Source organism: Typopeltis vanoorti, chromosome 5 (assembly GCF_054136105.1).
Source record: "Typopeltis vanoorti isolate ZY-2024b chromosome 5, IOZ_Tvanoo_1.0, whole genome shotgun sequence".
Lineage (NCBI taxonomy): Eukaryota > Metazoa > Arthropoda > Arachnida > Uropygi > Thelyphonidae > Typopeltis > Typopeltis vanoorti.
The window spans coordinates 152,351,854-152,366,312 of record NC_143553.1 but is presented as its reverse complement, the minus strand read 5'-3'; the positions used below and the strand labels follow the sequence as shown (position 1 = coordinate 152,366,312).

The following is a 14,459-nucleotide window of genomic DNA, read 5'->3' as shown; positions in this document are numbered from 1 at the left end:
CAATCTTTATAATTTCGGAAGGATGGAACTGTTGCAAAAGTAACTATAGCCTTGAGGTTAGTACATTATAGCTGCTAACTGTGCTAACCGCCGATCATTTTGTCTTTTTTTTTGGAATGAAACACTCAGGCTGTTATAATCGATGGACACATGTCGAGTTATTGATACGCTAAAAGGGCAGGCACACACACACACACACACACACACACAGGTTAGCCATCCTTACATTTCAGATGCATTTGTCAAATGCACACGTGAATTGCAGATTGTAGGCTACGTTTACACCAATTGATAAACCTTAATTGCCCTAAACAAGGCATTCATGAAATTATAGTTTGTTGTATTAAAGATGAGCTGTTATTTGTGCTAAGGATGACCACAAAGTTTGAAACAGCGTTCTCAATTCAGTGAAAAATAAGCAATGTTTAGCCATTTCTTATAGTTAATTCCCAAACATTAGCCAATCACAAATTTAATTTTTTTGCTGTCATTATGTTTATATTATTTGATGAGAAATGAGGGTTAATTCTTTGTAAGTAAAAATGCTAATATTTAAATATCGAAAAAAAATTCGTTTTTATCAAATACTAATTAACAATGTGAAATATCGGTATGTCGAGTAATTTGTCTTTCTTTTCTTCCAACTTCTACATTATTCATTTCGTGATAAAGTTCTCCACAATAAAGTTTTCTAAAAGTTCTCCACCCTCTCTCTTTTCTAAGCGCGCTTTCCAGGAAAAGAAAACTTGTCATTAGCTAATAGCAGCTATATTGTACAATTCTTTTGAGAAAAGAGAGTGACTAGTTACTTTAAATGGAAATTTTTCTTTTCTTAGAACCATTGTTTTTATTTCTTTTTTTTTCCCCTTTTGTTAATAGTAGATGAACCTCAGAGATTAGAAATGAACAGACCAAATGGAGTGAAGGTTTTTTTCACAGACAACTCAATAAACAGCAAAGGATACATTTATCTTCATCCACAAAGAAAACACAGATCTCGAAGGAAACTCAAAGAAAAACACAATCCTCGTGATGTCTACAGTCTGGGAAATGATCTTAGGCCAAAGTAAGTTTCTCTAGTTTTTAACAGCTAAGACATAATTTACTTTGTCGTATGGATAATGTTTAAAGAATCGTTAGGACTCCATAATGTTTATGGTTAAAACCATTAAACCTAAAATACGTTTTTGTATTAATTTATAATGAGCTTGAGGAAATAATAATTACAACGAAATTGCATGATTTCACGTAAGTTACAATATAATCGAAAATCGATAAGCTACATTCCATTAAACCTATCCAACCAATCAATTTTGTAATTCCGCTCATGCCTTGAGTTTAAAAAATTATATACATTACTCGAAATTGTGGTTACTTACCTTTAATAAAAAATATAGATAGAAACAAAAACCATTCAGTTCACGTACAAATAATTCTTAAGGACAATACAACAATATCCTTATAAAGACTGGCTTAAAGCAAGAATGTTTTCATCTTCCCCGTTATATGTAGAGGACAGTGAGGGGATAAGATGTTATTGAGCTATTAAAGCTCTGATCGTGGCAAGAGGATAACAGCAAAATAGCCGAGCCACAGTTAGAACTTCATTGGCTACAGCATTGCCATCCATTACCCTCCCAGGGTATTAATCACCGCATCTCACGGTCGATTTAAACAGCCCTTCAAACTTTATAGTCCTTATAAGGACGGGCTTAAAGGGGCGAAGCAAAAATGATTTTCATCTTCCCCGTTATCTGTAGAGGAAGTGCAGGGATAAGGTGCTATTGAGCTATTAAAGCTCTGATCACGGCAGGAGGGTAACAGCAATAGCCGCGCCTCTGTTAGAACTTCATTCCCTCCAAGGGTACTTATAGTCCTTATGAGGACTGGCTTAAAGGGGCGAAGCAAGAATGCTTTTCATATTCCCCGTTATCTGTAGAGGACAGTGTAGGGATAAGGTGCTATTGAGCTATTAAAGCTCTGATCACGGCAGGAGGGTGACAGCAATAGCCGCGCCTCGGTTAGAACTTCATTCCCTCCAAGGGTACTTATAGTCCTCATAAGGACTGGCTTAAAGGGGCGAAGCAAAAATGCTTTTCATCTTCCCCGTTATCTGTAGAGGACAGTGTAGGGATAAGGTGGAATTGAGCTATTAAAGCTCTGATCATGGCAGGAGGGTAACAGCAATATCCCAGCCTCAGTTCGAACTTCATTGGCTACAGCATTGCCATCCATTACCCTCCAAGGGTATCGGATTGAATGAATCCTTCTCCAAGGGTACTGCAGGACGCAGGACATATATGGCGCAGAGGGTGAAGCTTGACGCTTTTCATATTCCCTGTTGTCTGTTTTGGGAACAGTGATGGGAGAGATTTGTGAGCTATTTTAGCTCGCCCTGAGTGGGCAGAAGTGGTTATTCGTCGATGGGTGTTAGGATGGTTTTCGGTCTTTTATGTTTCCAGTGGTCATTACCGTCATAGTTTCCGGCTTGTTGTATCAGTTGGTTTGGATGCGTAGATGTCTTCATAAAGAATTTTTCTGCTAGGGAGCGTAGTAGTGTAGAGATGTAGGGGATATTTATGTCCCGGTGGATCTGGGCGTTCCTGATAAACCACGGGGCGTCCAGTATCATTCGCAGGCACTTGTTCTGTAGTCTTTGTAGCTTGCCGATGTTTGTCTTGTAGGTATGGCTCCAGGCTGGGGAAGCGTATATGACTGTGGGACGGATCACTGTCTTGTACAGTAGTATTTTATTTGTTGAGCTTAGTTTGCTCTGTCTGTTGATCAAGGGGTATAGCCGGGCGATAACTTTTGAAGCTTTGGTGCATGTGCTCTTGATGTGGCTGTTGAAGCATAATCGCTGATTGAGAAGTATTCTGAGGTATTTTACTTCAGCTTTCCAGGGAATTTTAGAGTTGAACAGGGTGATGTCTCCTTTGGGGGATGCTCGTCTTCTTGTGAAGAGTATCGTTGTACTTTTCTGGGGGTTTAATTGTAGTCGCCAGTCTGTAAACCATTTTTCTATATTCAGGATGGTGGCTTGTAGTTTTTTGGTGACGAGAAGTGGTTGACGAGATCTGGCTAGAATAGCCGTGTCATCTGCATAAAGGGCGATGGTGGATGTGAGAGGATTTTGAGGGATGTCTGCCATATAGATGTTGAACAGGATCGGGGCTAGCAGTGATCCTTGAGGAACTCCAGCGAGGATTTTCCGTTGGGTTGAGACTGTTTCATTGATTTTGACTTGCATCCTCCTGTTGGAGAGGTATGATTTGATCAGCTGTATCATGTTTAGTGGAAGGTTAGCGATGATAAGTTTGTAGAAGGCCTTTGAGATGTCTAGGAAGACAGCTCCAGTGTGTTGATTCCAATTGAATCCTGTGGTGATGTATTCTACCAGTCTATGGATTTGATGGGTGGTGCTGTGATTTTGACGGAAGCCGAATTGTTCTTCTGGAATGATATTTAATTGGTTGACATGATCTTGGAGTCTGATGAGGATGATTTTCTCAGCTATTTTCCCTAAATTGGATAGCAGGCTGATGGGACGGTAATTTTCAGGTAGGTGTGGGTCTTTGCCTGGTTTGTGAATTGGGATGATGTCAGCTATTTTCCATGACTGGGGGAAGTGCTGCCATTTGAGGATGGAGTTTATGATGTTTGCCAGATGTGCTATGGCTTTGCGTGGTAGTGCCTTGATGACTTGGTTAGTGATGCCGTCAGGACCTGGGGCTTTTTTGATCTTGAGATGGTTGATGATGCCGATTATTTCGATAGGTGAGGTAGCCATTATAGGACTTGGATTGACATCGGGATGATTTACTGTGAACCTGACTTTACGATGGATCTTGTATACGTGGCTGATGTTTAGGTTATCATATGCAGGACTGCATTGTTTCTCTAGGTTTCTTGCTATGGCTTCGGCTTTGTTAGCATCTGTGTATGCAAGGTACTGTTCTGCTTGCAGAGGGGGGGGAGGGATTTGCGCTTGATCCTGAGGTTATTTAGGAATTTCCATATAGAATGATCTGCTGTGGAGATGGAGGTGAGCTTGTTGTCCCATTGTTGGTTCCTGTGGTTCTGGAGAGCTTCTCGGACAGATTTGTTTAATCTGTTGAGGCTGTTTTGTCCAGGGGAGCACGAGTGTTGTGATATCTTTTCCTTTGTCTGTTTCTTTCCCTTATTAAGTCCATGATTTCTTCCGCGAGACGATTTTGTTTGTGGGTAATCGTGGATACTGTGGCTGCTGTTATGCCTTTATTGATTTGATTCCTGAGGTTCTTTAATGCCGTGTTTATTTCTTCCTTGGCTTTTATATGGGGAACCGGACCAATGATGGAGGTTTGGGGGGGGGGACTGATCTTTGTTGCCTAAGTGAAGTAGGATTGGGTTGTGGTCTGATGATAATTCGTTCAGTGCTTGAATGCTGTGCTGGTATTTGGTGTTGTGTAGAATGGCGATGGCTAGGAGGTCGGCTGTGCCAGTTGGGATGTGGTGGGTTGGTTCAGTGGGTCCTGTTACGACAGCGTTGTTTAATCCTGTGTAGCTGAAGAGGATACGACCATTTTTATTTGTGGTTCTGCTGTTCCAGGAGGGATGAGAGTGTATCCCTACACTGTCCTGTGTAGAGGACAGTGTAGGGATAAGGTGTTATTGAGCTATTAAAGCTCTGATCATCATGGCAGTAGGGTAACAGCAATAGCCGAGCCTCAGTTAGAACTTCATTAGCTACAGCATTGCCATCATTACCCTCCAAGGTATTGGATTGATTCAAAATCCTCCAAGGGTACTTATAGTTCTTATAAGAACTGGGCGATGGACTGAGTCCTTGACTCTTTATCCCGTCTGCTGAATGAAGAAAATCTGTGTGGATGGAGTGTTATTGAGCTAAAAGCTCTAGTCATGACTGGGTAACGGCAATAGCCGAGCCTCATTTAAAATTTCATTGGCTACAGCATTGCCATTTGTTACCTTGGAAGTCCTAAAAAGGACTTTTCATCTCTCCTCTACATTTTCTCCAATGGTACTTAGTCCTTATAAGGACTGGCTTAAAGGGGCGAAGCAAGAATGTTTTTCAACTTCCCCGTTATCTGTAGAGGACAGTGTAGGGATAAGGTGTTATTGAGTTATTAAAACTCTGATCATGGCAGGATGGTAACAGCAGCAGCCGAGCCTCAGTTAGAACTTCATTAGCTACAGCACTGGCATCCATTACCCTCCAAGGGTCTTTTCCTTTTCGTCCAATGGTACTGGTTTGTTTCCTACGCTCATATATATTGATATTATGTACTTATTTATAAGTACATAATCTCAATGAGCTTAGGAAAGCTCATATATATTGAGATTATTATTTTGAATATGGGGTATAAAGGAAGTATTCAAATAAATTAGAAAACAAAGAGTATAGGTATTTATTTAAAGAATTATTAATTTATCAAATTGAATGTTTATTTTTATATTAAATATTTTTCTAATTTGAAGGTTTAATTTAACTCAATGAAATATTTCACTGGAATTATTAATTCTCATTAGATATAGGACATTAACAATTTCGAAAATTTCGTCGTCTTCAGCATGATATAATTAAAATAATATTAGTCAAAACTATAATAAGTGTATATAATCGAAATTATATCAATATATATTATTATATTTTTAAGTAATATATATTACTTAAAAACTCGGAAGACTGAAGTTTGATTCTTTAAAACATTACGATTGTGATGATGCAATTTGGTATGATTAAAATTATAGCTGAAGCAACAATGTTTCCGATTGGTTTGATTTTAAGTAGTGCACACTGAGGTTACTCTGATGCCAGAGGTTATATTCTCATGAGCTCCCTTGGGTTATTTTCGAAATTTTTTTAAAACTTTCTATGTATTGGTTATAAAACATGGCTCCTTAATATCGCCATTGAAATATTTTATTATTACTTTAAAAAAAACCTGCTTATTTTCATATATTATTCGCATAATCAAAAACGGTTCAGTCTTTTGAACAATGATCTAGAATTATCTAACCCGTTAGCTTAATGTAGTTGATCTAAGGGTCGATGAAGAAGGGGAGATTTCAAAATAATTAAATGATTTCTTCTTGATATATTAGTTCGCTGCGTCAGAAATGATCAAATGCATCAAGACGTCTTTTTATTTCTTCCTTCACACTGGCGACATTGCAGCATCTCTCTACAGGATAGAGCCAAGCACCATGAAAAAAATTGAGGAAAATTTCAAAATTAATTTTATATATAATCAGACTATTTCGACTACCTTAAGTCTAATATAACAGTCTTAACACATTTCATTTGTTATGTTATATATGTTATATATTGTGTCCACGCGGTTAGTCGAGTGGCTTTGTGCTTCGCAACCATACGCCTGGGGAAGGAGTGTCCTAGGTTCGATTCCCGTCGCTGATGTGAGGAGCTTAAGGATCTTTCTCAGCCAAGTTAGCCAGTCTTGGGCGTGGACTGCAGGGTTTTGCTCTCCAGTTTATCTGTGGGTTTTCATCCCGCAAGCAGGTAAACCGGCTTTGAGAATCCAATGCTTCTACAGACATAGGATACACCGGGAGGCATAAGGCTTACCATCTTATCCTTGTGTACGGTGGTGATTAAATGAATAGAAATCCTTCAACACCGCAAGGTAGAAGAGGGGAAAAGGAAGAAGGAGATGAAAATAGCGTTTAATATATATTTCTTTTAAATTACATAAGAATCAGATGCTGCTGAAGAAAAATATATTCGTTGACGCCCTTTTTTTTAATTTTGCATACTGGTGACGAAACAAGCACGCACATGCCCACTAAATGACTGTAAGTCACTTGGCCGAGTGGTTAGCATATCCGCTATCAAACCAACAGGTTTCGGGTTCGAATCCCGTTGTGCACATGGATTGCAAATGTCTTTAAGTGGTAGATTAATTCCACCCCTCCGGTGTGAGACGCCTCCTTGCTTATTAGAGGTTTTGAATGGCTTGAAAAATACCCATGTTTCATGATAATCCAAACATTCTGCTCTAGGTTGTAAAGAAAAATGCTGGGTGATATTTGCATAAAAATGGATAGAATACTGGAAATAATTTTCAGTGCTGTACACAGGGATGTAATTTCCAGCAAGCCATATTATAAGTTGCCGTATTGATCACGTCGTCGCTAAATTAGTCAATATAAGTTTGAGAAACAAATATCAACTTGGGACGGTGTTATTAAAATGTGAAAACGAGATAGTTAAAGGAAATCCCAAGAAATAGTCAAGCAAACTTATAAACTGAGAGGAAAAGCGAGTAGTAAAGTGCAAAACTGAGTGGAATCTGGATCTCTCAACAAGGAATGCAAAACGTCCAGCTGCAGTCTGTTGCGCAACAGTCCAACAAAGCTTAGTGGTGCAGAGTTCGCCGTAATTGGATGCTTGACTTTTCGAAAGCTGTTTGAATATGGAAGCTACAAAGAGAACTTCTTTCCCCAGATTATAGTCACATGTGTTATGTGTGGAGGCAGTTATAACGCGCAAATAATTCTCGTGATCAGAACTACGACCACATTTTTTAAGGCCCAGAAAAAAGAACATAGAACTGGCTATCGTGAACAATTCTTTGTTGTTTATTCTGTGTTATTTTCCGAAAAATGACGCAAATCGAAATATGAACGAAAGAATACTTCATGTCATAATGCAAAATTAGATTGACTAGCAAAGAGTTCTATTTAAATTTCGGTTTAGATTAGTTGTCTATCTAAATCCCATAAAGCATATTTTGGAATACATTTAGAATTTTGACGGCTAGGCCAACAAGCCTTCCACTTCACTACAGAATTGACTGCAATTATATATATTCTCAGGCTGATATCTGTAGATTCCTGGTTGGTATACGTCCTAGCTACAAACCTATTTGTCAATAGACGTATTTTTGTTATACCGGAAATCTGTAAACCGCCATCTTAATTTACCATTGAAGAAGTGAAAACATAACCACTATTATATTCAAGATAATACTACTGTTACTCATAGTTAACTGATATATAGTTGAAATACTAGTGAACAAGTTATATATAAGGATGGCCCAAAAGTATTAATCACTACAGTTTCATTATGTTTGATGTTAATTATGTTCTATAATACCTTGCAAAGTACCTTGTGTTAAATAAGCCCAATGGCCCATTCCAGTCTCTTTCAATCTTTTAATTGGTCCTTGTATTTTAGGAAACGCATCTTGTTAGAAAAAACAAATACATACATATTGTTGAATATAAAAAGACATATTATATTGTCGAATATAAAAAATTGTTCAATATAAAAACTATATTATATTATATTATTATACAAAAACTATATTATATTATATTATTATACCCTACCAGACATTTCGGAAAGTAGTTTGATATTATAAATTGCAAATACAGTCCTTATAAGGACTGGCTTAAAGCAAGAATGCTTTTCATATTCCCCGTTATCTGTAGCGGACAGTGTAGGGATAAGATGTTATTGAGCAATTAAAGCTCTGATCATGGCAGGAGGGTAACAGCAATAGCCGAGCCTCAGTTAGAACTTCATTGGCTACAGCATTGCCATCCATTACCCTCCAAGGGTATTGGATTGAATGAATCAATCACCGTATGTGTAAGTAAAGGTGATATCTCAAAAATATCGGATCGGACGATCTCTAGGCCACTCATTCGTGGGCGAAAGACCGTCCAAATCTCAGCGTTGGTTCTACTCAGTGAAACTCGAGTACCGAGCAGAACCGCTCATATTCCGATTCCGAGGAAAATAATTCACCGGCAAGTACCCCTCAGCGGGCCGTGCCGGAGAACACTTTCCCCGGAGACTCAAAGTGCTCCCTTAGGGCAAAACCTAAGAGAGCGAACTCATTTACCCAGGATAACAGCAACAGCCGAACCTCAGTTAAACTTCATTGGTTCAGCATTGCCATCCGTTACCCTATATACATGGGCATCTCATATTGAACCAATCACCGCATCTCACGGTCGATTGTTCATCTATATTTCTTGCAAATTCACGAGTATAGAAACTTCATTGGTAGAAATAATATTTAAAAAAAATTAAGGTATATTATTTGAGTAATTCTTTTAAAATAATTAATTTAAAATAATTAAACATTTATAAAAGCCTGTATAAAGTGATTATTATTTTATTATATTTATTTTATTAAAATAATATATTTAATTGCATTTTAAATACTAACACCTTAAAGCGCTATTGAACTCATTTTAAGCAGACTTTTACTATTATGCATACCCATAAGCGAGATTGGAACATTTTACAACAGTATCGCGGTATGTTTTGTTTTTAATTCGTTTATTACTTATTGTTTAACGACTTTATTACAATAAATGTGAAAATTAAAACAACTTTATAAACAGAGAAGAAAAAAATATATTATGATAATTATAAAGTCTAGTAGTGTCTGTTACATTTCAGGACTATTTATTAGTATTGAGTACAAATACCATTATACAGGGTGTTTCAAAAAGAATGACCCGATTTCAAATAATTATATTTAACAATCAAAATGTGGTACAATTACAAAATAAATTACCAAGTATGAAGTAAGGCCTAAAGTTTCACTCACCACAATTACAAAGGCTCAATGTGCTCTCCACCTGATGCACGGACAACATCAAGCCGATTGCTGAATTCATCGGGACATTCTTTCTGAAACACCCTATATATTAATAAGCAATTGCTTTACACAATGAAATTATAATTACATTTAAATTAACTACATATATTATAATTTCTTATTGCCAATTTCAAAAATGTATTGTTAAATTATCATTGAAGAAGCTTATGTTGAAATATTCGCTTTGCAGTATAAGGAAATAAGCAAATTCTTTGGAATATTTTACGACGGGATATTCTTTCATAGAAAAAAATACTCCCTTATTGCACTCTACTTTGCCGATTAATTAAAATAAAAATCATCTTATTAAATTAAGTTAATCAATGGAAATTCCACCGAAAACGAAATCCTCCATAAAATTCTTCCTTAAAGTATTTAGCGAAAGAGCAACGCTTCTGCTGACAATGAGCCTATCTTGATTACTAACCACCCTTTAACCCGTTTACTTGCTTTGCAGCTAGTTGGGTAATACATGATGGTGTAAGTTTTTCATTAAGATCCAATAAAGGTGACTTAGATTAATTCGCTTTCTTTCATAAACTTGTTAAATAAATTTCCATTGACGGGTTTTTTTATGATTCTGAAAATCGATTAAGCATGGATATTAAAGGTTTTAAAGTAGGTCTCTCCTTTTCTCTCGTTGTGTCGTAACCCACTTCTCAAAGACTTTTTTTTTTCACTTTTTTTTCTGTTTGTTTGTTTCTGTAAAGTTCGTTTTGCCTTTAATATGAAGTTTCTTACTGCTTATACTAGAATTTTAAAATTAAAAAAATAAAAATATATAATTATTGAAATTAAAAGGTGTGGTAAATTAATAATAAATATAAATACATTTCTTAAGTTATATCGAAGAATATTCAAATTATTCGTAAGAAGAATTATTTTAAGTTATTCGTAAGAATAATTTTCATAACATCAAAAACTATTTTAATATTTATTATGATAAAAAAGTGACTAAAACACAGCTCTTTTATTAATATTTATATAAATAACTTTTAATGCATAGAAAAGTTATTATTAACTAAACATATGATATATAAACTTCAAAATTGCGTATTTTTAGTTTAATTATAATGAAATGCGCTGACTAACTTCTGGAATCCATTAATGTTTTTCGAGAGAAAATATGTGACTAATAGAAAAATCTCTTTTCTTTCATAGCATATCTTCTGCAAAATCATGACATTAATTTTGTAATCACATGCAATAAAATTCATATTTTTTATATTTTCTTTAATTTAAATTTTTTCCCTTTATTTATAATTGAACGGTGATTACCGACTTATTAAAATAGATCTCCTGTAGATTTTTTGCACACAATTGAAATTCATATAAATTCATTAAGAATTGAATATTATAATAAAAAATGTATTGAGCTGACGAATGTATTTATTTTAAATTATAATATAAAAAAAATTATGAATTATTATAAATTTATAATTCTTTTATAAATTATGATTTAAAATAAAATTATATTAAAAGAATTTTAATTATTTTTAAAATTATTTTTTATTATTCTATTAAATATATATTTTATTAAAACACCTTAATTTATATAAATTAATAAATCTATACATCAAAAAAAAAATAAAAAAATATAAAGCGAGTTGTAGCCGAAGAAGTTTTAGGCTCGGCTATCGTTTAAAGCACAGTTATCTTTCCACACAGATTTTCTTCAATTAGATGAAATCGTAAAGGGTCAAGGACTCAGTCCATCTCCCGCCTCCGCCAATTTGTTTTTGCATAACATAAATTTTCAAATATATGATAAAGAGTCAAGGACTCAGTCCATCCCCCCCCGCCAATTTGTTTTTGCATAACATATTTTTCAAATATAATGGATATTTTTGTTTCAGTTCAACAAATGCTGAGTCACCGTAGTTTTGGATGTACTTAAATAGAGAAAAATAGCAATTCTAATGAACATTTAATGGAAACAAGTATAATTTTCCTGTGTGATCAACAGGAAGCTTTTATAATCGTTGAATTTTTTATTCAAAGCCACTATTTTTTTTATTTTAAATTCAAAGCCACTAGGCTAACCGCGCGGTTAGCCTAGTGGCTTTGCGCTTCGCAACCATATGCCTGGGGAAGGAGTGTCCTAGGTTCGATTCCCGTCGGAGACGTGAGGAGCTGAAGGATCTTCCTCAGCCATAGCCAAGTTAGCCGGTCTTGGGCGCGGGCAGTAGGGTTTTTTCCGCCAGTTTATCTGGTGTTTTTCATCCCGCAAGCAGGCAAACCGGCCCCTTGAACACACAGGGATACAGCCAAGAATACCTTGAGGCATAGGAGTGACCATTCTATCCTCGTATTTCGGTTACGAAATCCAAGCATGCTTGGAAGATTGTGGGCCTTAAAGGCCTGTTAAAGCCATGGGATAGATTGGGGGATATTGCTGTTACCCTCCTGCCATGATCAGAACTTTAATAGCTCAATAACACCTTATCCCTACCCTATCCTCTACAGATAACGGGGAAGATGAAAAGCATTCTTGCTTCGCCCCTTTAAGCCAGTCCTTATAAGGATAAGGATAATAGCGAGTTGCCGATGAAGTTTTAGGTTCGGCTATCATTTATAACTTTATGATGATCAATCCTTCCACACAGATTTTCTTCAGTTAGATGAAATGATAAATAAAGAGTCAAGGACTCAGTCCATCTCCCCCCCCCCGCCAATTTGTTTTTGCATAACATAATTTTCAAATATAATGGATATTTTTGTTGCAGTTCAACAAATGACGAGTCATATCCAAAACTATATTTTTGTTGCAGTTCAACAAATGCTAAGTCACCGTAGTTTTGGATGTACTTAAATAAGAGAAAAATAGCAATTCTAATGAACATTTAATGGAAAGAAGTATACTTTTCCTGTGTGATCAACAGGAAGCTTTTATAATTGTTGAATTTTTTATATACCGTTGTCATCATCATAATGTATTTACTTTAAATTATAATATAAAAAAGGTTTATAAATTATTCTAAATGTATAATTCTTTTATAAATTATGATTTAAAATAAATCATAATTTATTTTAAATCAGTTATTATTTAGGCTCCTACTCTCAAAAATGAAAGAAAACTCTGAAGCAACTAGCTACAAGAATAATGTGTTCTGAATTTGATTGTTTGGTTTGGCCCCTATTTTTTTATTATCCCATGGGATTATTACATAAGATCATAGAGGTCAAATTCATGTATTTTATACAGCACCTTTTCTGAGTTGTTATAAAGTTCACATTTGGAAATATTCATACAATTTAGTAAATGCATTGGCAATGCTTCCTCGATTTTGCAGATGGGGAAGACTTTTATGCCATTGGTAAACTTGATTGGGCTTGTGTGGCCAGTCTGGAGGCGAGAGATCATGGTAGTGGCACAACGGTTAAACTTGGAGTTGATGCTAGCTCCTGGTTCTTTTGCTGAATACCAGTGGTGAGTCATATCCTGAAGAATCGTTCTTTTCATATTTTTTTTTGAATGGTTTTTAAAAGATAGAAATCTGTGGTATCACTGGATGTTGCGGCCATTTTTGCTACTTCATCTGCAGTTTCATTTCCTTTTAATACCACATGGGATGGGATCTATTGGAAAATTATTTCGGAATCCTTATGTAGTTTGTTTATGTTTTTTGCTGTGTCTCTAAGAATTTCTTAATGGCTAGTGTAGCAGTTCTTAATAGCTTGAAGGGCTTCTAAGGTATCTGTGAAAAATATAAACTTCTTTGGGTTTTGTTTATCCAAATGTTGCTGTGATGTGTTAATGGCTATTAATTCTGCATGGTATGAGTTGAATCCAATACTGTTAGTTGTTTTTACTTCTATATTTTGAGAGACAGGGATGAGTACGCCACTCCCAGAATTGCCATTTGGATTTTTGTAGCCATCTGTGATCTTTATTGAGCCAAGTTCATATTCCATTATTTTTGAAGGAGCTAATTATCTCAATATTTCAGGGTTTTCTAGGCTCTTTTTCTTGTTTCCCTATTTCAAAGTTGATAACTATATTTTTCCTGTCTTGATTTGGAAGAAATGCTGGGTAGTTGACTATTTTATTTGGACAATCCAAGGGAATTTTATTTTCCACGATTTCATGCATTATTGATTTTTTCTTTATTCTGTTTGTTGGTTGCCAATTTTTAAAACGTTCACTTGTTCTATGATGTGCAAGGTTGGCTCCTTTTTCTACAAATTTAGTAAGATTTTTTGCTACCTAATGTTTAAAGGAACAAGGTTGGATTCGAATTCTGCTATTTTTCCAGGAGTCGTGTTCCTTAGTCCGCATATGATTCTAGCTGCATTTTTCTGAACTTTTATAAGCTTGTCTAAACTGATTTGTGATGTTTGCATCCAGGTAGACGAAGCATGTTCCATTATGGGTCGGAAAATAGAGGTGCATATGACTTTTAAGGTAAAGTGTCTTTACCTGAGATACTTTTCATGATACTTAGTCTTCGTTTTGCTCTGACTACAACATTGTTGATATGTTTATTGAAACTTAGTGATGGATCCAGAGTAACTCCAAGGTATTTTGGGTTTTCATTGTAACAGAGAAAAGCATCAGCCACATGACAGAAATAAAGAGTCTTGTGGATTAAAAAAAAGGGATAGAACGTCTGTATCCAAATAGTTTATCCGAATGTTACATAGAATTTCCACAGTACTTCATCTTAATTTTATAAAGAATCATTTCGCAGTAATTATACCGAATCAATAAGCTTTATTCAGTATGAAGAAACTAATTTTATGGTTAAATATTGAAATGTTTTTTTAAGGGCTTTGATGTGTTACCAATAGATTTTATGAAAATCTATTGGTAACGCT

At 35.5% G+C, this 14,459-nt stretch overlaps 1 protein-coding gene across 1 annotated transcript in view; it reads left to right on the top strand.

The window, feature by feature from the left end:
• LOC150106947 (cell adhesion molecule Dscam1-like) overlaps window positions 1–14,459 on the top strand; it is a 322,565-nt gene that overhangs the window by 213,236 nt on the left and 94,870 nt on the right. Inside the window, exon 22 of the mRNA XM_090393513.1 lies at window positions 880–1,066. Coding sequence (XP_090249639.1) covers window positions 880–1,066 — 187 coding nt within the window. The remainder of the gene's footprint in view (window positions 1–879; window positions 1,067–14,459) is intronic.